Below are 23,900 nucleotides of genomic sequence, written 5' to 3'. Positions count from 1 at the left end.
CAACAACCACCCTTTTGAAGCTGGCTTGGTCATTAAAGCCAGACTTGACCCTCAAAATTGACCCTCAAATCAAGAATTCAGGCAGAGGTAAGGAGAGGGATGTTAAAACTTTAGTTTAAAGATTTAAAGTCAAAGCTGGGGGTGATCTGGCTCTGAATTTGGCTCACATCTATAACACTCAAACTCATCACTGACAAAGCTACACGAGTGTGTGAGCAAGGCTTGGAGCTTTAAGTTACAGGGCTGATTTTAGGCCTGATTATTCACAAAACCGTGTAATTAATCTGTCATAGGAAAACACAGCAAGCATGCACCAAATGCAATCCCCATTAAGTCAACAGGAGTCATTCCACCAGCTTTAATGAGCTTTGAATCCACTCATAAATCTGCTGTGAGGAGTGTCCAAATCAGAATTTATCTGGGGGTGACCTTGATGTTAATTGTTAGTGCTTCCATGTTGTTTAATTGCCAGGAAAGCTGAATGCATTAGTGGGACTATCATATGGTATGGTCCTTTCTATTGGATACTATTAGCATCAAGTTGATCTATGTAATATTAATTGTGCATAATGTTAGTGGGTAGTCACAGTCTGCCAGTTATATTTTGTGTCTGTGAAACAGGGAAAAAAACCTCTTCAGTTATTTTTAATGTCGCTTCTGCCTTCAGCTGAATCCCTGCAAAATTAATGTTTTTTTGATCAAGCAGCTCTTCAGAGGATCTCAGAAGTTTCACATTTATTCAGTGGCTTTTAATCCCAGATTTTGTGTACTGACTGTAATTACTTTAAAATTATATCTCAAATTTGTAAATAACATAAAGGAGATTCTGTTCAGCCCTATGATGTCTATTAAATTTAACATCTGCCAGAAAAGTTCAATCATCTGTATCCCAAATGGAAACGTTTCCTTCTTTAACACATCATATTTAATTCAATTAGAGGAAAAACATGGGGAATACATTAAAAGTACAAAAGGGAAAGGGTTCCTTTAATTTTTGTCTACTAAACAGAAAAGTAGATGGTTTACTTGAGGAACATAATTACTGTAGCTTCCAGTGGTATAAAAATATGGAAGAGTTATGGTTGGAGGACTGGGGGAGAGAAATTGTTGGTTTTATTTAATGGCTTTCCAAATTTCTTGTCAGTGCTGCTAATTATTGTGTCTTTTCTTTTTGTTGGCACTCAGTGCATTAGGCTGCACTTAGGATCATTTCATTAATGGGAAATATGTTTCTGAACAATTGTGAATTAGATAAGTGGCTTGATTAAAACTCATTCTTTAAAACTATAAAATGAGAAAATAACGTGAATTAACCTCAAGTCTAGACAGTGGGAAGATAAGACTGGTTTCCAGTGAGGATGTGTGCTTAGAGGAGTGAAGGGAGGGCAAAAGCCTCCTGCATTGGCATTTCTGCTTCAAAAATTGTAGCTTTAGGAAATACATGCAGGAAATACAGCAAAGAGCTTCTAGAAGGAAACCCAAGCTGGGCAAAAGGAAGAAGGGTTACTACTGACAGTCTTCACTTTGATACCTCTCTGTGTCTGATCCCTGCAGAAGATTGGAGTTACTCAATAAGCATGTTACAGGTGGGGTTTTTTCTTAGTTTGAATAGACAGGTGTCTGCTAAGGAGGAAATCCAAACAAAAAACACCATCTCACACATTTAATCCCAACCTTAACCAAAAAAAAAAAAAAAAAAAAAAAAAAAAAAAAAAAAAAATCCACACTTTGGCGCCCCATTAACATCATTGTTATCTAGTCCAAAGAGAGTAATTTGTAATCTTCTGATAACGGATTTAAATGTGTGAAGTGAATTTTTCAAAAATATCAGTGGAACTGTGATGGAATGCTGAGTTCTGTGAGACTCATTTAAGCAGATATCTCTCTCTCTCTAGATATATGTGAATGTGCTACATGGATTTTATCTCAGCTAATAAGCATGAATTATACATTCTTAAATGCTACTTCCATTTATCAAGCTGAATGTTGTTTAAAAAAATCTGAAAAAAACAAAAAAAGTTTAGAATATTTTAACTTTCACCATGGGATGACAAGTACCTTAATTCACTGCAATAATTGTCTTATAAAAATGGCACACTAAGCATGTTTTTCCACCAGAAATTTTCATTTTGATTCTCAATATTTCATATCTGACACTGCGCTAAATGAGAACACGGCTTAACAGTTGATATTGATTTGCACGTCATTTTTTCATTTCACTTTCCTATTCAAAAGGAATCAGTGCTGACAAGTTAATGAACTCCAGCTACAAATACAGAGATAAGCCATGGGATAGGTTTAGTACCTGCCTTGTTCTAATTACGAGAGGTTTTTTTTAGGTGGCTGTTTCATCTTCACTACAGGGAAACTGGAATAAAGTGACTGTCAACAAAGCAGACACTTGGAAAAGTGACATAGTACAGGGCCATTTATAGAACCTTTAAGCAACTCTACATCAATTTATCCCAGTATTTTTAAGTATTTAATATTTACAGGTGGAATACAATTTAAATGAATGAGTCCTAGAGCTCTATGTTGAATAATGACTCATAAAACTATGCTACTTTATATAATCTATTTTTAAATTAACTTTTGGTATAAATTAATAACTTTGGATGGTGGCAGTAGAGATCAGGACTGTAGAACCAGCTCTCATAACATTTATTTCTCTGAACTTCTTTGTACACCTTTTGCTCCTGATGTACTTTCAATTAATATACCTGGCATCTAGGAAGTTATTCCAAGTTTAGTTTGTTGTTTTACATGGCTGAATTGGTGAATGTGATTGAATTGGTATTTTGGCTGGTACATCCTGCTGCTGAGAGATATGAGCTGGTCAAACATAATTCAGAAGTAAAATCCTATTTTGTAGCCTTAAGGATGGATTTCTTTCATTCATACAACTTGTAGCTGCTTCCAGAAGTACTGCAAAACTGTAAAGCTGAGTTTTACATTAAAACCAACCTGTGGTGTGAGCAACTCTGAAGCACCTTTGGTGCTTTGGAGGAGGAGCAGACTGCGGTACTGCTCTGTGGTGTAAATTTACTAGAAGGTAAATTCTCCACCACCTGGGAATTTTCTATCAGACACTTCCTGCACTGCCAGCAGTGATAGAGATAATTAACCTGACCAGGGAATTTGGCCACTGAAGTCACTTGTGGACTTTTGGAATTAAAGACTCTCTGAATGTTTGCAGGGCTAACAAGCCATGCAGGAATGGAGTGAGGAAGAGAGAGGAGCTGTGGATATTCACTGCCTTGGGCAGCAGATGTCTGTGGTGACCATAAAAGGCAGGGAACAGGGTGTTCCACACTTTCCACCATGGGTTCTCTTCTCAGAAGAGCAGGGTGGGGAAGGCTGTGGCACTCTGCCCTGGATTCCAGCCTTGCCCAGCGTTGCTCTGGCAATGGGAACAAACTCTTGGCTCTGGGGAATACTCTGATGCTCTTTGGCCAACCAGAGCAGGGGCATAAACACAAGTTTAAAGCTGTCTTTAAAGAGCTGTGCCTGCACAGTTTGAGACACCAGCTCTGCCTCGCTGTCATGCTGATGGTCACAGAATCTCCTAAATTGGAAGGGACCCACTGGGATCATCAAAGTCCAGCTCCTGGCCCTGCACAGGACACCCCAACAATCCCCCCCTGTGCCTAGGAGCATTATCTTAGCACTTCTGAACATGATGCTGATGGGCAAAGACAAGGGGCAGTGGTTTCTTGGCTTCAGAGGGCTCTGATTTTGCAGGAGGAAGGAAATGTGCACTTTTCCTCTCTTCTACCCCAAAAAAACCTCAAAACAGCTAAGGAGAATCAGCAGCAATAATGTTATTAAAGATGAGCGATGATAGGTCGAAATGGGTATTTTCCAGATATTTCCCTAAAATTATTATTCAGGCCTTGCATGGGGATAAGTCTGAGGAAGGATTCATTTCTTTGCCATTTCAGTATCATTCGTGTTTTTGTAACAGGAGAGAAACGTGAAATAACAAAAAGATTGTTCTTTATTCCAAGATTAAAGTTTCAAAAGCTTAAGATTTGAACTTTACTTACATATTTTGAAGAGGCTTGAGAAGCTATTATGCAACCATATCTTTCATTTCAACTACAGTTGGAAACAATACTATCAACACAGCATAAAAATATTGGGTTTATCTTGTTTCTATTTGTATTGCGAGGGTAAATATCTCACAGGACTTCCAACCTAAATTTGCAGGCTCAAGAATTTGGAGATTATTCAGGATAAGCTTCAGACAAGTCTATGAAATCCCAGCTGTTTGGTGCAAATGCAGATTTCCTCATTGAAGTGCAGCCATGCCTGACACGAGCAGAGAGTTCACTTAAAGTCTTTGTTGTTTCTAAAGATAACGAGAGTTTCAGTGTATTTCTTGTATTTCTTAAGAAACTTTAAATACCACCTCAAGGAGGTGGAGGTAGATGGACACAGAGCTGTCAGAATTAAAAATGAATGACAGGAAGAAATTTTGTTTGCATAAATTTTCTAGGAGACAAATTGGGAAGATGGGTAAGGGACAGAGCAGAAGAGAAGTGTAGGATGATAATGAGATAAAAGTTGTGACAGACAGAAGGGGTCATGAAGAGCCCTAAAATTAAAAATAAGAGAAGGAGGGAGGAGAGGGGGGCAGAAGTAGCTGGATGGAAAACGAGAGCTCAGGAAAAAAATAAAGAAAATACTGTATAAAAAATAAATCTATTCTTACAGGTTTCCTCTCTCAAATTGTTCATGCCCCCTCCCTCTGCTTTATTTTCCCTTTGCAGCCTCTGGCATGAGTCTCATAAAACTTCACTAAGATTATAATGCAATACCTTGGCACCAATCTCTCTTGTTTATGTGTCCATTAGTTCAAAGCCACAGACAGGCAATTTATTGGGTATGAAAAATGTCACCTATGGCACCCTCATTTGCATCTGAAAATTGATTTTTGTCGCACTGGGATTTTAGGACAACCTTTTTTGGCAGCCAACATTGCCACAAAGCATAATAAAAATAATTATGTGACCACAAAAGCAGGTGAAGTTCACTGTAAGCTTTAAGTCTCTAGGGAATTGCAGTTGGCAAGGCATTATTGATGAGCTTGTGATCCTTCTTGGTGATTAAATATTGACACCTTAACTTAAAACATTGCTTGAGATTGCCAGAAAAGTGGGTAACAACGTAATGGGACTTGATAGTGTTTACTCAAACATTCCAGCATGATAGCAGAATATTCGTGATGTCACTTGAGCAATTGAACTATTAATTAAGATTTTTTAAAATTGGTAATTACTGAGCTATGGAGTGTTTTTTAAGGGAGTATTGTTAAACACCTTTTGAGGCTCAGTTAAAACATGTCACCAGCTTAGTAATTTTGCATCTGCTAATTCATTAATTCATTTTCTACTTTCTGATGTGTTCGGCTGTTGGAGTTTGCCAAGTTCTTGTCTGTCACTGATGTGATGGTTAATGTACATGGGAAGGTGTCATTTTCCATTGTGATACTGAAAAACCCTATTAATTATCAGTGTTAAGTTGTTCAAACACTTTCATTAGTTATTTTGGCAAAACAATTCCCCAGGGTGAGATATATTTATATAACGAATTCCTCTAAAGCTGAATCAACCATAAATGGATTATGCAAACTTGTTTCCTTTCTTGTAGATAAATTGTTTTACAGCAGTGTTCATTATGAGAAAGTCCTTTGCCCACTGTAGTACTTAATCAGCACAGAATAATCTACAGCTTCAGTTTCAATGCTAAAAAGGCACCATTCTTTAATATGAATCCAACTTTTAATCTTAGCCCTGGATGCTTGTTCTTTTATTTTTTTTTATGCCTGATTTAAAGCACAGGCAAAGGGTGATGATTTATAAGCTCATATTCCTTAAAGGAAGTTTTTGTATGCAGTTATGAAGGGAACAACATGCTGTTGAAAAGGGATGAGCATGATCTGCATCTGAGCATGAGATGTGTGTTGGAGAAAGGATGGAGACAAAAAAGTGATTCTTTGGCGTTTAAGAAATGTGTGACTTTTTATACAAACATGGAAAGCAATAGAGAAACTTGGGATTATTGAAGCACTTGGTTTTGTTTAAATACAAACTGATACCTTTGTTTTCTAAACAAGTTCATTTCAGTGTTTGAACAGTTCATTAATAACCCCTCGGCATCTGACTGCACTTTGAGAGGTGCCCAGAGTGTGACACCACTCCTGGCTGGCTCTGTGGAGCTCCTTTGCTGGGATTTATGGGACAGAGCATTAAACAGTAACCAAGGACTGCACACCCATATTTCACACACACTCAGGGATGTCTCTGCCAGCAGAAAGATTTGACCTTAATCATGGGTTACTCACAGGCCTCTCAAAACTGAGCCTGTTTTAAATCATGGGTGGCACAAATATTTTGTTCTGAAGTCAGGCTGCAGCTGCCAGGCTCTGGCTGTCGTTTGGGACCCTGGCATTTGTTCCCGGCAAAGCTGCCAGCCTGAAAAGCACCAGGGAAAGCCTGGGAGTACCAGGAAAGTTAGGCAGAGACTTTACCTCATTAGCAGTGGGATATGTTACTGTCAACTATCACAAATGTCATTAAAAATCAGACCCAACACTTTTATATTTGCTTGTGGCACTAGAATTCAGACAAAACCTCAGAGATATTTTCTTCTTTGCAAATGATTTTTACTGCCCTTGCACTCTGGGTTTAAATTTTTATTGGGGAAAAAAAAACCTCCTGTTATTTTCTAACTTTTTCTTCACTGTTTTAACACTATTTCCTCCTTTAGGGTTTGTTAGATTCAGTCTCCTGGACTCTGGCTGTATTTTGAATGTGGGATTTATAGTTGGTAGAAGTAGCCTGGATCACAGTCTGAGTGTGCTCAGTAACATTGTTTGACCATATTTGGTTCTCTTCAACTGAAAGGACCAGTCTCTGCTGCTAAAATTCCATATTTAGTTTCAAACCGATGATTTCATTTTTATAAATTGTTACATCCAATAGAGAGGAAAAATCGTTACTATCAGTGCAGAAACACTTAGGCAAATACAAGTGGTTCTTTTACAAAGTTAAAAGGGAAAATGTGTGAGTTTCCAATTCCCTCATACTGATAGAATCAGTAGAAAAGTGATTCTGTTGTATTTTGTATAATGTACAGTGAAATACCAATGAACACTTTTTTCAACCTTATTGAATGATACCAGGCTGTTACCATCAATATGAACAAAACTACTTGCTTCTATTTCTTTGCTTGCTCAAAATTCTAAAATAAGAAAAATAATAGTTTACTTGAGCTCCCATGAATTTTCTGACCTACCCACCTATGTTTTAATCTAGAAAAATATTATTCCCTGGAAAGTACTAATCAACAGAAGTATTTCCATTGCATGGGTTCATTCTCCACAGCGCAGCTATTCCAAACCTCATTCCATCTTTTACATTTTTTTTTGATTTTGTAATTTATGTCATTACTCCTCCAAGTGGCACAGGCATCACTTCCCATCAAGTCATTCAGATCACAGAGATAACCTTTTTGTTTTCATCTTGTGCTCTAAATGTAATAAATCAAATCCTTGCCAAAAGCAAGTTCTGAATTTTATATCATGAAATTTGCATTTCATGCTCTGTTGCTTATTCACAGAAGCCATCCAATCTGAAAAGACAAATAATGCCACATGACTTGTGTAACTAATACAGACAAATGTTTCCAAGCAACTGCCTGAGCAATCTGAAGATCAAAAATTACTCATCTGAAAAACTTGCGTATAATGGTAGATAATGTATTTGTTCACAGATTTCAGGGTCTGCTAATGGACAGTTTGTAAACTGAAACAGGACCAAAAATGTATCAAATTAGGAAGGCTGCAATTTATTAACTTGTCTCTATTAGATAGCTCCAGCAAAATAAAGCTATTTTAGGCTAAGAAAGTCATGCTGCACTTCACTGCTCAGTGCAACGATCAGGCAAGAGCAGCCAGACCCTCGAGCACAGTGAGTGCTGAAGGTTTGATTTTGGAGCTGGGATACCAAAGGGAATGGTGTGAACAAAGTTGAATAATGCAGAGTTGAATTAATTTCCTCACGTTCCTTGGAAATTCTGCACTTTGCAGCAGCAGCACGCTGTGCCTGCTCTGACACACACAGGGGCTTTGGTCACGTTTGGAGGCGGGAGTTTGTACTTGGCACGTGCAATGAGAACTGGAGAAACATTCTTACAAATCCATAAAAACATTTAAATGCAGTCCACTCGAGGTGCTTCTGGGGCTGGCATGATGGATAATTATGAGAGGGTGGAGAAATATTGCTGATTTAGCTCAAGCTGTGAGAACCCAGGGTTTCAGTTCTAGAATTGTCCTGTTTAAATTCCAGTGTGTCAGTAGGAGCAGCAGACATCACAGGTCTGGCTTTAACGACTTCAGTTACTTTGGGAGCAAGAAAATGCATATAGATAAAAATAGAACTTATCTGACAGAACTGAACAAATATGAAATATGAACAAAAAGGTAAAGTGGAAATAAAGGGGTGGATAATCTCCTTTGGTCAGAGCCCAGGCTCTTGAATGCATTTGAATATATAATTTCTTTCTCAGAAACACACGGGATTAGAAATCAAGACCTGAGCAGGGTTTTCAGATCTGTGGAGTGCTGAAATAACAGCATTCACTGGAAGGTGTGTGGGAGCAATTATTAGAACAATAGAGAACCTGTGTCTGCTCTGTCCCCTGCGGCTGCTGGGCTGGCTGTCCCTGCTCAGTCGCTGCACTGGAGTTAACAAGGAGCACTGGAGTGTTCCAGCCCTGCTCTGACAGCTTTGAGAGCATCATTCCCTTTAAATAATCTTGGATTCTGCTTCCCACTGCTCAGAAACACAGAGTGGGAAGCCCATGGCCAATGCCACAAAAACAAGCAGCACTGGAGTTGCCAGGCAAATGACATGCAAGGAGTAAGTCTGGATCTGCCTTCTCTTGGCCAGGAAACTTTAATAAAACCTGTTTACTTGGTGCTTCTGTAGGTGGGGACTGTTCTCATACCATGGAGATGCTCAGTTAAAGATCAGCAGGTGTGAACTGAGGAATATAAATATTTCTGTGCTCCTCTGGCTGCAGGTTGTTAGGGCAGGATTCAAACATATGAACTGGAATGATTTACAGTTGGGAACTCTCATGTCACATTTCATGTATTGTAAAGTGTACTTGGCTGTAGTTTCTACAGTTATAACCCAGAAAAAACATCTTCAAACCATTGTAAACTATGACTCCTGCCATTTTAGGCTCTTCTCCCTGAAGTATGTGGCAATTAATATTGTTAGCAGCTTGATGTTACAGCTCATGAATCATTGATCTGTTCCAGTACAGCTATTAATTTGCCTCTGATTCCTGACAGGTACACTCTTTGAATTTCCTGAAGCAGGCTTAATTGCCAGCATGTGATTAAGGAGAAATGTGAGAATCCAAGAAGATGTCCAAGCCTGTGTCTGGGTCTCCGTCTTGCATGTTTCACTTTTCTTTTGGGAACTTTCTGCAAAAAAAGCTGTGCTTTGATTTCCCACCCCAAAACAGATACAGCAAAACCAAAGCAATGTTGTTATTTCTAGCCAGCATATTTTATAAATTCAGCAGAAATCAAATCTAGAAGTCAAATTTGAATGAATGACTGGGTTTGTTTTTTTTTTTTTTTGATGTGTCTTGGAATTAACACTTTTTAAAACTTGGCTCATTGCATGTGAATTTTAGACACCTTTTATCCAAGTCAGAACTTCAACTGGGTGCTCTCTTCTTTAGTAATATACTGTGTGGATCTTTGAGACTGTCCAGACTAATGAAAGGTTTAGAACTAAGAGACATTGTCCTGTGAATTTAATTGGGTCACTGTGGTGGGAACAAATAACACAGGGCATGTTAAGGTCTTGTATTCTCACCTTTGAAAAATGCAGCCAGGGTGCAGCAGGAAGCCCAGCAGCACTCAGGTGATAATGAAAAGCTGTCCACAAGGCACTACAGCACTGTCTCTTTATTGTGCCACACAACAGAGTTAAGCTGCTGCTGTCGGGCAGTTACTGCCTGTTAATTTGTGTTGAAGAGTAAAACTAGAGCCCAAATTGTGAAGTGGATTAATTCACTATGATTTCAGCTTTCGGGACTCAGTTAATGCCTGTTAATTAATTTGTTCCGAGTAGCTGGACCAAGCAGTGAAGTGGATTAATGCACTAACATTTCTTCTTTCAACCAGACTTGAAATCCAGCCTGGTGACTGAGGAGCTTTGCTGGAGCCTGGATCTAAGTGGGCATTTTGTCTTCATCACAGACCACGGCTTCATTTGTCAGCCTGGCAGCTCCTGCACGGGAGAGCTCAGGAATGCAGCTCTGGGGAGCACCCTGCATGCATTGTCAGGCCTTGGAGAATACACCCAGAGTTTTTATGGTGATCTGAACACAACACAGCCCTGCTCTATGCTCTTGGGCAAAGTTATTTTTGCTAGGAGTTGGTAGAGCAGGAAAGGAGGGAGGAAGTTGTGCAGGCACATGACTGCAGTATAATACATGCAAGAGTGTACCAGTTCCAATGGGAATTATTGAACGTCCCTTCCAGTTAAACTCACCTGGATTGCTCCAGCTAGAAACACACTTCTCACACTCTTAACAAATATGGGTTTGTTTTTTTTTTTTGTTTTGTTTTTCAGCATAATGTAAATGGAAATTGATGATCCATAGCTGGGTGTCCTCCCTGTGATTAATGCTGTGCACAGAGCAGGATTCACCTGGAGGTGCCCAGCTGATGCACTGCACAGCTCAAGGGACCAAAATACAAAATACAGGGCAAGAAATGTGGCTTGTGTGTCCATTCAGGCAGGGGTCTGGGACTGCAGCTGCTGCACCATTTAACAGCACACATGGCTTTAGCATACACTCTTTTTCTTTAGGGTACCATGGAATTGCTTTGGTGCAGCCCTGCTATAATGCAGTGGATTCCATAGCGCTTGAGCCCAGAATAAAGGTATAAAATGTGTTAATTTGCTGCACACTCTCACAGCTGGCTGCCCTGCAGCAAGACACAGAGAGCTGGTTTTCCAAGGTGAAACAACTTCTGCTGTGAATAATATTTATTTCACATAAGAAATAAACTTTATTTATTAGAAATTGTCCTTATAACCCAGGAGGGAAATGTGGAGCTGCTTGTTCTTGGCTGCTTGTGTTATTCCACATTTGGTGTTGTCATTGTTGTGCTGCTGATCTACAGATTTTGTGGCATCATGTTGGTTATTGCCCCACCAAAAACTCATCTTTAACTCATTTATCAGCCCTAGAACTGAGATTTGAGTTCTAGGCATTCTTTATCCTTTTTGAGTGTTAAAAGGACTCTTGAATTTTGAGATCCTCCAATGTGAGCAGAGAAATGAGTCCACTCAGTGGAATATTGAGAGCAGGAATATTGAGAGTAAGAAGTTAAGGCCTTGTGTCCATGCTGTGCAATGTATTTTACACATGACTTTGGTTAAATCTCAAAAGAATCAGATTTTTGAAAGATTTTAATTGCTTCAGATCTCCACTGTGCTTCTATTTTCAGTAGCAATTTGGTATCTCACCCAAAAGCAGATGATTTCATTAAGTGAAAGAAAAACCAAACCAAAACACTCTATTTTTAATGTAAATTTTTATTACAGCACACTTTTCTTAAGTCTTTTGTACCTAGGCAATGGCATCAAAAATTGCTTTCCTTATTTCAGTTACATTTATTTGAGGTGCTGAAGGTTTTGGGACATCTTTAGGAATTTTTCATTTCTCCTGGCATGCTGTTAAAAGCAGTCTGGTTTTATTTGCTTTGCTACAAGTGTAAGCACAGCAGGGATGGAGAATTGGGTATTTTTACCCATGATAAGTGATGTGTTGCTAATGTATCCTGGTGAAGACAGAGGCATAAGGTCAGCCATTGTCTTTCTTCTCAAGCCTGTATTTCAGTTGTGTTCGACAGATGAGGCAGTCAGAGCATATTTGGTTGTTTGTGTATAAGGGACACCTCATTATATTTAATGAGCAGTGTTGAACCAATATGAGCTTTCCTGTAAGAGGGGGTGATTCACATATGCTTGAAAATGAGAATAACATTCTCTAAATGGTGACAAAAAAAGCCTGAAATGTTAATTTAAAAGAAGAGTGTATTGTTCTCCATGCAGGTAAATCCCATGGCTAAAACAAAGTTAGTGGTACTTTGTTTTCATCTTAGAAAAACTTTTCCCTGTCACAGAATAAGGCAGGTGTGTAGATAAATGAAACTTATATTTCAATAGATACAGAACTTTGCCATCAAAAAGATACTGCAGAAGTTCAGGGCAATAATGGAATGAATTATTTCACAAGGTAAAAATTCAGATGTGTCTCCACCGTAGTTTTGTCATCCATGAATCAAAAACACTCTAGAATATATTGTCATCAAAATGGCTCTGATTTACACATGACCAAATGGTTTGAACCAGAATAACTTTTTTCATCTCTGTTTTTGACTCCTCTAAAGATCACAGGAGCCTCCATCCTATAAAGATCCCCCTGGCCCAGGCAGATGGAGGGCCCAGGAGCAAAGCTGAGGGCTGAGACCTCCAAGTGTCTCTGCAGTTAATGGATGGATCAGAAATGGGCACTGTGAGGCTCTGCCTCTCCACTTATGGAACAATTATAGAAGGAACACCCAGAGTAATTAAATCAAGTTTCACCAGCAATTTCCATTAGATATTGTATCTGGCCATGCATCACCAGCTTGGAAGTTTTTTTTTCTCTGAAATACCCAATTTCCCTTAGCCAGCTGTATTTTACTGGGTTTGCTCTTCCCAAGCACAAAGTGATTTTTAGGGTGACATTTACGGGCATTGAGGACAGACTGCTTTTGAGCAGATGTTTGTGTGAATGCCATTGACCTTTAAATTTCTTAAATTTATTCATTGAGTTCATTATTTGTTTAATAGTTGTTCATTAACTTAAAGTTCCAGCACATTTCTGAGATTTATTTTTGTATTACTACCGACATGTGAAAATATTTTTCTGGTTTAGGCATATAGTTTAGAAATAATTAACTTCAATACTGCTGATGATAACAATATTCTGATGATAGAAATAACACACATAAAGGAATTAAGTATTACAGCATGATTTAAAATTTCAACAGAGAATTATATAAAAATTATTTCTTAAGTTCACCTGCAAAGAGTTCTAGTTTTTTTGTGATGTTATTTTGTAGGAAAACCAATATACCGCAGATTACCACACCCCATTCCCTGTTTCAGATGAAACAAGCAACCAATTAATTTTACTTTTTGTATTTAGGGCTGACCCCATTTTATACCATCAACCTTAGTATATAAGATCAACTAAATGACAAGAAACTGAAGCACTTTTCTGGTCACCACAGTGGATTACAGATTGCCACTCCAGCAGTGTTTCCAACCCTTATTGTGACAAATCGATCCCAGAATTCAGCCACCCTATTCCCATGACAAGTTCTAATGAAATTTTCTTTGCCAAGAGTAATGGTTTGTGCTGCTGGAGAGTGACCAGGCCATTCATTCAAATATTCAAGACCTGCAAGAAGGCCTGGTAAAAAGAAGGAAAAACAAAACAAAGAGAAGAGTTCTTGAAGCATGCAGGGAAATTCCAGCTTGCATGGCGTTGGAGTTTGGGCAGGCTGGCATCTCCCAGTTCAAGTTTAGCCAAAATGCTGGGAAAATGAGGAGGTTGTGTTTGGTGCTTTTTTATTGGGAACAGGAAATCAAACTTGTCAGTGAATCAGCTAAACTATGGCTGAGCTGATTCCATGCCTAGAAGGGGAAATTAAGGAAGTCAGAAAGAAGGTGTAAAAGTTGGTTATGAAATGGTGGCAGTGAAGTAATAGTTGGATTCTGATCATAATCCACTGACCATGTGAAATACAATGATCACAGATATGGAATTGTAGTTAAGCAGTAAAAATAACGAACCTGATAAGATTTATCTCCTACCATTTTTGTTTAAAAAACCCCACCAGAAACAATCAAAAAGATTGCATTTTTGGTTTTGGCGCACTTTTTTTTTAGGTAGGCATGTATTCATGATATTATATCTATTTTAAATTTTGCCTATGGATGGGTGTCTGTGGACAGACACTTTTATGTTCCTGTATTTCATACAAGGCAGCACCTGTGGGAGAAGCAGATGTGACCACAGCCATCATCTCTCTGGGTGCTGGTGGGACACACCCACCTGGGACAGGCCAAAATTCCTCATTTGGAGGTGTTGTAGCCTCTGTGGTTTTGGTCGGCTTGTTCCAGCAAAGGTGATGGAGAACTCTGTGGGTTTACTCATGGCAAGGTCCAAAAGACCACTCCCATGGCAATGCCAGCCTGATATTTTAAGAACTTTTGAAGCAAAATTACCAGCTCCACCTGGAGTAATTTTATATCCCTTGTGAGTTGCTTCTCCAAGAAATTAAATAGGTGAATGCAGTAAGAATTATTATATATCCAGTATATCCATCCATGAATGAGAGTTATCAGCTGTTGAGTCAGGTGTTAAGGGCACATGTAATGTCAGATTCCTTGGCAGATTCCTTCTTTTACACTCACTGAGGATCAAACCTGCAGTTGCAGCTGCTTGGCACTAAGCAAAACGTTTTTCCTTTTTCTTAGTTCCTTACAAATGTGGAAATCATGATAACCACAAACACCAGTCAATTATTCAATTGGTGAAGTACTCTTGACCTTTTCTTCTCCTCTGCTTACCTGCATTCCCTAGAGGTGCTTTTCATCAGTCATTTAATCAGTCATTGCTGTTAGACACCAGGGATCATAGGAAAGAAATCATGAAGAAATCACTATTTAGAAAAACACAGTGAGATCTGAAGAATATGAAACACACTCAGGGAAGTGGCTTACATTTCTGTGCTTAATCTGCAGAACCTCCTTCTCCATGAAAAAGAATAATTTTGTTAGAAAAAAAAGACAATAATTCTATTTTTGTTGCTGTTCTGAAGTTTTGCTTAGAAATCCAGATTTAAAATAGGACTTAAAGGCCTTAAGTTAGAACTTCACTTCTTTATATTAATGACTAACTGAATATAATTTGTGTTTTTCTTCCATTTGAGAACCTTTGGGAAGTGTAAGGACAACCTGTCATGGGCAAGTGATGGGTCTAACTGCTTATGGGTCTATGGCTACCAAAATTGTGAGCCCTAGATGTTGAACAGTCTGGAAATTGCTTTTCTTACTCAAACTATCACAGAAAGAAATGTGACATACTCAGGTTGGATGGGACTGTGAGAAAAGTGATCTGGTGGAAGATGTCCCTGCTTACTGCAGGTGGGACCAGCTGGCTTTTAAAGTCCCTTTCAACCCAAACCTTGCCATGACACAAAGACAAGCAAATCTGAGTGTCTTGTTCGTTTGCAAAGACTCCCAGGTCTCTGACATTCAGATTTGTCTCAAATCCCCACATCTCCCTGGGCTGAAGGAAACCACAAGAGTAGGAGCAGGACTGGAAGATGTGATCAGATAAATGCTGCTGCTGCTGAGCTGAAGATCTGGGGTTTCCTTGTGTCCATCCTGGGAGTCACCCCTGCTCCTCAGGATGGTCTCAGGCACGTGCCAGCCCCTCTGTGTTTACAGTGTGGTTTTGAAGCTTTACTGCTCTGTGCGTTTGCCTTTGGACAGGATTCAGCTCTTGTCATTTGACACTTCAACTGTTTTTATCTTGAACTTTCTCATGAATTTTTATTAAGGAAAACTCTTGGGAGAGGAGTTGAAAGACAAAAGCAGGGACCTGAGTGGCCTTCAGAGCGAAAGATTAGAGAGAAATGGCAAAGCCTTTGGGAGAGCTGGGAACTCTACCAGGGGAGACTCAAAATGTTATGAAAGTTGGCAGCATTGTGAGAAGAGATTCCCTGTGTGGTTCCCACTGCTCTTTGACTTTATCATGACTAAAGCAAACTGGTGAAAACTTGAGTTTCCCTTGCTCCTGTTTGTTGTCAAATTTGAGAAATGATGCTAAAGCCAGCAGAGGTAGAGCAGAGTTGTGTAGTGAGAGGCTCATTGGATGGGAGGAGTTGTCACAGATGGAGGCAGGAGCAGCTGTGGAGAACTTGGCTGATGGATCCAAGATTGTGCCACCAATAGAACTCATTCAGCTTTGACATTTTATAAAAACACAGCCTAGGGATGGAGCTTTCATTGTGTAATGAAGAATCAGCTGTTAAAACAACAACATGGATTCCAGAACTGGCTGAAAACTTTGAGGTTTGGAGTTTGTGCATTAAGAGAGCAAAGTGTTATCTGTAGGATATAGCTGCCTTACTGGAATGAGACATTTAATTCAAACAGTGCTTTTTTAATAAAACTGCCATGACAACCCAAATGAAAAGAAGTGATTGAAATATTTTTCAGTTCCACAGTCCCCAATACACTACAAATCTGGACTTTTTTCTTGTTGTTAGGTTTTGGTTGTTTTGTTTCATTTGTTTGTGGGTGTTTGTTTGTTTTGTGGGGGTTTTTTGTTGTTTTTGTTTTTTTTTTTCCTCTTCCAAAAAAGGATCAAGGGAGAGCTTTGGGAGATGGGGAGAGGCTTTTTTTGACCTTGGTAGTAACTGTGCTTGGAGAGGAGAGTAGCAGAGGCTGTGGGAGGAAGCAGAGGAAGGAGAGAGGTCTCTGGGAAGCTGCAGCTCCTGCGGGGAGAGCACTGAGCAGATCAGAGAGCACAAGGGAAGAGAAAGCAAAGGTGTGGTGGGCAGAGTTTTCCAGGGGCCAGAGGCCACTGTGGAGAGTTCACTGTAGCTCATAACGTGCTGAACTGCCTGAAGCTCAGGTAGAAAAAAAAAGGTTCCAGAAAATGCAGCAGAAAAAGGAGTCCTGTGTACACACAACTTTTATTTTTGTTCTGTCTGAGAGCATAGCATGAAGCTTTCTCTAAGAGAAAGCAAACCCCAGCACAGCAAAACATCCAACACCAACAACTTACTAGCTCATATTTGAAGTTACACCTGGGCTTTGGTGTCTGATTTGAAGTGGTAAGCTTTTGGTGTTTATTGAGTGTTCATTACCTGTAGACTGTGTTTGCAAATTCACTTTGTTCTGTTTGATTGAAAGCCTGGGCTGAGGAGTGACTGAGTGTAGATGATGTCTATCCTCATCTATGTCTTCAGAGATATCACCATCTATATCTTTAGAGACAATTCTCTAAAAACATTTGAAATGTGGCTTTTGACTGGTCTTGTGCAAGTATCTGAGGTAAACCAGACCTTGCTAAAGGTTTATGATTTAATCAGCTATCAGTTTAGGATTGTAGACACACCTTAGGTTTATAACTTGTTTACATGAGTACAAAATCAATACGGGCTGTCTACTGCCACTGAAAAAAGTGCAGTAACCCGAAAGATGAAATACATGCTTTGATATGTTATCACTAATTGCTGGAAAATTTATAATACTAAACTTAGAATCTGGTGGTTCATGGAAATTTTGTCTAAAGGTGCAGGGAAAGGGAATAACAACTGAATATCTGGAAGTTTTACTAATTGGTCTTTTTCTTTTTCAGGAAATCTTAAAACTAGAAGGCAACCTTGGAATTCCAAGACAAAAAAGGGCTATTTTGGCAACTCCAATACTAATTCCTGAAAATCAAAGACCTCCATTCCCCAGATTAGTTGGCAAGGTAAGTCAACAAAATGGGATCAAATGTTGATATTAAGTAATTGATCTATTACTCTTATACTTGTGCAGTGCCTATCACATTGGTAGTAATATTCCAGATTTCTTCCTACCCTCTTCCATCCCTTCTGCTTGTGAAAACTGAATTTTTAGATCTCACACAGCCTGAGTCTCTTTACAAGACAGGCTGTGAGGTCTTGGCAACCACAATGAATGTCTGTAGTAACTCAGAGCTCTGGTTCCTGTACATGTTTCAGATCCTGCACAAGTTGGAGAAAAGTTGTTCATCTCCCTCCCTTAAATTTCGATATTTATTATCAACGTTCCATAGCTTCATGAATTTTTAAAAATTCACTTAGTTGCTCACTTCTGTAAGGTGTGAGGAACGTGTTTATTTCCTCTTCCAAAATATTTTGGGGCTCATCTTCAGAAGCCACAAGGACTGTGGATCACAGCTCCTGCTTGGCGTTGGTTTTTCCTGAACCTCAGGAAAAAACCCTTTGCCATCTCTGCTGTGCTGTAATCCCTGCAGAAGGACATTGCAGATTAGTGTGGTTTCTGTGGCGTTTTGGGGAAGATGCAAAACATCCAGAGAATGAGTAATTTGCATGTTATAACAGAGTTTCAAAAATGAGAAGGAATGTGAAGCTTTCCTGACTGCATGGAATGGATGATAAGGATAATTTCAGATTTTTGACTTGTTCTGTGTGGTGCCACCATGTGATCCTGTCTGGGAGTTCACATGGAAATCAGGTTTCCAGTGTGTTATTTTCCCTTTCTTTCTTACTTTCCCCTCCTTTCCCCTGCTTTAGCAAATTGCCAGTGTGGTTTATTAATTTGTCCTGATTTCCTCTTGCTCTCCACCTCATGCTGTGCTGGCTGGAATTGCACAAGGTTGTTTGGAAGTGATTGCAGCAGCCAACAGGTGAAATGCTGATTAGCACTTAGTGGGGAGCAGGGCAGATGTTTGGAAAGAGGAGAGCAGGGGGAGGACAATTAATTGAGTTTTATTTCACAGTTAGGAAACACACCATAAAGGAAAAAAAAATAGCAATTTTAGAGGACTTCCTTCATGAATTTTTGATATATGTATATCAGGAAGGAGATACTGCGCTGGACTAGTGAAAACAGTGTTTTGTTCAAATTAATTACAAAAATTTCAATTAGTATTTAGGTTAACAAGGAAGTACATGTGTCAAGCCTGTTCTCTATGCTGTTCCTGGCTTTCCAGCATCCCCACTCAGGAATTGGATTATTGCCTTGCCATTTCCACACCCTTCACTAGGGTAGCTCTTAATTAAATAACTATCCTAGGCATGCTGTGTTTGTAGGTGGAGAAATCTCACCTTTTAGCAGGATTTAAGGTTTTGCATATTGTGCCTTTGTGCCTGAGGGAGAACCCTGAGATTAAAACATTTTAATACAACCTTTGTGACCAGATGGCCCAGGCTACAACTCTTGGCTGTTATTGATGTGTTTTGTTTAGCTCCTGCTGATAGAGCACTGGGATATGATATTCAATTTTTAGTCTCTCTCCGTATGCTGCTTTTCCGGTTTATTTGTCCACATGAAGTCAAATGAAATACAAAGCAGTGGGATGCAGGATTATTTTGTACTTCCGCTGGCAGGTTATTCTCCACTGCACCATGGAAATGTTTTCTAAGACTAACTTGGAGTGATGGTTCTGTGCATGTGGTGGTTCTCCTCACTTTAACTGAGGATGGTGCTTTTTGAAAATTAATCCTCACTGATGCTGACCCCAAGGAGCACAAAGGGAATTGTGGAGATGCTCAACAAGTCCCAGCTCTTTTTCCACACATCAGAAGAGAAGGGCACCTGCAAAGTGAGACTGTGCTTATCCAGGCTCAGAGGATTTGCTCTTCATGTTATGGATGGGCAAATGGTGAATCAAGGATTCAATTCTTCAGTTGAAAGGAGTTGTCCTGCATAATAATGGGTATTGCAATTGTTGGCAGGTAAAATCTGGAAGCCATGAGAGGCCTGGTGAAAACTGGCAGGACATTTTATGCTCAGTGAGGGGCAGAACACAGAGAGAGGTACACAGGAGTCTTTGCAGGAAATTATTGAATAAATCAAGACCAAAACTTTATTTTTTTTTCCCCCTAAGAATTTTTTTGCTGTTATTGGTTTGTTTTGTCTTTTGGAAAGGGTATAGGGTTGGATCAGAATTCTTTTTATACTTCCTGCCCCTGATCTGGCTGTTAGCTGCACTTACATGGCAGGACTGACCGCAACAAAAGCTCAAGACTAGAAGTGGTCCAGGCTTGCAAACAGGATAAAAATATTTAAGATCTATGAGGAAGAGTTTTGGTTTTTTTCTCTTCTGAGATATGAATTTAAGGCAAAGAGCAAATGCATCTTGTCTGTTAAAGCAGCAGCAGAAAAACACTTGAAGAAGGGAGGAAGCTGAAGAAAACTGGATGTAAAAAGCTGCTGCAAGCTGGTATTTTTGAGTGGCTATACTATTTATATACTATAAATTGCATGCTTCACAGAAGAGAATTGCCAGGGACTAAAAAAGCAGCTGCAAAAAAATGTCAAACTTCAGGCAAAAAAATTGAAGTGTCAAAAGAGATGATCATGATCTCTCAGCCTGGGAAGAGAATCCATGGAGAAGGTTTATAGGTTACAGGAAGACATGAGAAACACGAGAGAGGAGCAGCAGTGAAACAAAAGCTGAATTAAGAAATTTTTTGGAACCACTGGAAAATTAAGCAGAAAATGAGAGGGAGTCTAAAGAGAAGTGGAGGAGGAAAGGACCTGGCAAGGATGGATGTCCAAGCCTGGAGGATAAAGGTGTGTGCTCACAGAGAAGAGAATGATGTGCAGAAACCCCAAAACCTTTCCAACACCACGAGAGGGATCTGTGTGACTGCTTATCAGCTGCTTAGCTGGGAAAGGTCTGAATCCCAATTATTGGCCTGAATCTTTGTTTCAGTTAGTAAAAAATATGTAGAAGCAAAAGAATGCATTTCTCATGATGGAATCAGGCATGGGGTCTACAGGAAACATTTACTGGATTTTTAAGGATTAATTTTTTAATATCCCATTGTTTGTTTTCAAATCATCACCATGTCAAGTGCAATGGTTGGGTTGTGCCAGAGCATGGTCAGAAAACAGGAAATGGTCAACAGCAAGAATTTTGGCTTGTCCAGGACACAAGAATATTTTGGTGACAGCTGAAGAAGTGAGTGAGGAACTTTTTCAGGGAGAAGATGGAATTACAGAGACACAAGGAATTTTGATTCCTTGAATAAGTCTGATGGCATAAAAGGAGAGCATTCTGCTAAAGTATGTCTACAATCCCATGTGGGAAAGGCATATCCAGAGATGAGGATATAGAAAAAAAGAAGTAAACAAGGCAGAAAAGTGAACAGGTGGAAAAGGGTGTTATTTATGAATAGCACTTAGGCAATAAATAAAGCTCTTTGAAATGCATCAAGAAACAAAGATTGGATTTAGAGAAAAAATCAAGTTATAGTCCAGGTATGGTAAGACTGGGCAGAAATATATATGAGCTCAATTTGCTCTGCCTAGCACAAGCATTTTCTGTAAATCCAGATGATTTAAGTGAAAGGAATACACTGGTGTAATAACTAATGGATATAAATTTTGGCATAAGATTAAAAGAAAAGTTTCTGGTACCCAGAGAGGAAGAATTAATTTCCACCAGCAGTACTGAGGAGGGAAGACAATATTTGATAAATATGTGATCACAGTTGCATAATACAGCTGCTTCTGATCCTGACAGAACAGACACCTCCAGTTTTCCTGCTACTCTGGTGTTCCTGAAAACGTGTAAAACCCTGCTGAGCTGGGCCTGAATGGTTGGAGGTGTCAGGGTTTAACATCTGATTAAATTCATGGAGGAATGGCACACTCCTGACCTTCAGGGAAAAACACCAACCTACCTCAGCAATGAGAGCAATGAAAGGAGCAGCACTCCATTACATGAAAGGGCTTTCATTGCAAGTCCATGAATTATTAAGCTACAGCACATTAATTCTCATTAAAGGATATGTATTTGATGTCCTAACAAACTGTTAAGTGAAAACAGCACTTCAGATTTGTCTCTTTGTCTGAGAGGTGTCTCTTCAGCCCTCCGTTTTTAAAGAATACTGACATTCACATAAACAATTCCAACAGAACATATTTGTTTTCTTTCAGCTAATAGAATTTTATTGGAAAATTTGCTAAAATACACCTGTTTGCTTAAGACTTTCAGAAGAGTCACACAAGTTGTAAATGCCTTGGAAAACTGGTAAACAACAATTTACCATAATTTTTTCTGTGTTTGGTGTTGCTAATAAGAATAAAAGGATTTTAAAACATTTAGGGAATACTTTCTAATCTAGTTACTATGGTTACAAGATTGTTGGAGATAAAGCAGTTATATGGCAATGATGGAATCGAATTTTCTGAACAATATTGATATATCCAGTACCTAATTTCCTGCTTCATAATAAATCATGTTAATGACCTGAAGGAAAGCAGCAAACAGAAGAGATTTTCTGCTCTAAAGCTGTTCAGCAAAGTATGCTGCAGTTTAACAGCCACACTACTTGTGTTCACTTTGATTTCAGATGTTGACAATTTTAAACTGTGTTGCAAATTAAGGTAGAGGTGAGAAAAAGTCTGTCCCTGGCAGTAAATTGCCTATGGAAAGTAAGTAAGATGAAATAAAACCCTGGCAAGTAATTTGTCATTGGCACAGTAACTTAATTGTAGGCTCAAGTTTAAAATGTTTGGATTATTTTCAGACTTAACAGCTATTTCATCTAATGAATAGGGATGGAGAACGAGAATTATCATCCCCTAACCCCATTCTCTGCGGTTTTCATGGAACGAGACTGATTTTTTTGTTAACTTTCATCTTTACATTCTTTCAAAATGATTCTATATCCTGAGCTGACTGATGGGAACTTGTTATTTTCCACCTTGACTGTCTTTTTTGAATTCAGTTGTTTGGAATACCCACTCAATCTGTCCAGTTTCTAGAATCTATTTTCTTATTGAATGTACAGTTTTGAGTAAAAACTGGGTCTCTGCATTCTTAGTAGGGCCAAATTTTATACTTAACAAGATGCAGAGCCTAATTCTGTAATCTTGGATTGGTAAAACAGGATATTTGGATCCAGGATTTCTGTTTGCTTAGTCCCCATAATTTATGAAGTTTCTTCTTAGAAATCTATTCAGAGTAACACTTTATCTTAAGTGGGATGAGAGATGCAACAGACTTACCCAGCTTTATTTAGGAGAGTGATGTGTTAAGATGTTACCAGTAAAAACAGAAAAACTGCATAATATTAAAGTCAGGGGAGAAAACACAACCACAGAGCTTCCTTTAAATCAATTGAGATATTTATTTGATAGCTGTGAACTGATTCATACTGCTTCAAACATGATTGTTTTCCTGTTCCCTTCCAAATAATTCCTCTGGTTTCTTGTTATACAGTCAATTGTTAGCAAGTTTATAATACAATATAAAGCAATATCCAAATGAATGACATTTGAGGAACAAAATTAACTTATCCCTGCCAATTTACAAACTAGATACTGTCATACTGTCAACCTTGGTGCTTTCATTAATGAAAGACTTTAATAAAGGCATTTTGCAGCCTGGTCTGGTGACAAATTTGATATTACCAGCTGTGGCTTGTTAAAATGGTATTAAGTAAAGATGGTTGGCAGAGCATTTCCAGAAGGAAAAATTATATGTATTATATATGGCTCATCTGTAAGGTGGAGTAAATAGCTGTCACTCAGGGAACAACAGTAATTTTCTTCCTTCTCCCTAACTGCTGATTCTCTTCAGTGATTAATTGAAGAGAATTTTAACCTTTTTGTGTTTTGCCCTTGCTTTTATCATACATGGATGATTCCTGTTTTTTTTTTCCCTTGCTTTTTAGGGTGATGTACAGCAACAGATCAATAGGGTGAATAAAGGAGTATGATGCTATTATCCATAATGACAGCTGTGTTTTAATTCAGGAAACATTTTCCCTTCTCATTTCCAAAACATCTGGTGCTCTTTTCCAGCTGCCCTCTAAAGGCACATTTTTTTAACCTTTCTGGTTTATCATCTTTATCACTTGCTGTGCAACCCTGTTAGCTGAATTCAGAAATGGAGTAAGTGTGGTATGGTCTATAGGGCAGAATCATGGAATGCTGAGGCTGGAAAAGGTTTCTGCGATACCTAATTTTGAAGTTAATGTCATTCTTCTCTATTGGCCTATTCTT

At 38.9% G+C, this 23,900-nt stretch overlaps 1 protein-coding gene across 2 annotated transcripts in view; it reads left to right on the top strand.

Moving 5' to 3' along the window:
• CDH13 (cadherin 13) overlaps window positions 1-23,900 on the top strand; it is a 446,793-nt gene that overhangs the window by 166,563 nt on the left and 256,330 nt on the right. For both annotated transcript variants that reach the window (XM_005428754.2, XM_031063408.1), the window contains exon 4: window positions 17,527-17,643. In XM_005428754.2, the coding sequence (XP_005428811.1) occupies window positions 17,527-17,643 (117 nt within the window). The remainder of the gene's footprint in view (window positions 1-17,526; window positions 17,644-23,900) is intronic.

Source organism: Geospiza fortis, unplaced genomic scaffold (genome assembly GCF_000277835.1).
Source record: "Geospiza fortis unplaced genomic scaffold, GeoFor_1.0 scaffold1081, whole genome shotgun sequence".
NCBI classification, from domain to species: Eukaryota; Metazoa; Chordata; class Aves; order Passeriformes; family Thraupidae; genus Geospiza; species Geospiza fortis.
Note: the sequence above shows the minus strand (reverse complement) of the source record. Positions and strands in the feature narration are given on the sequence as shown.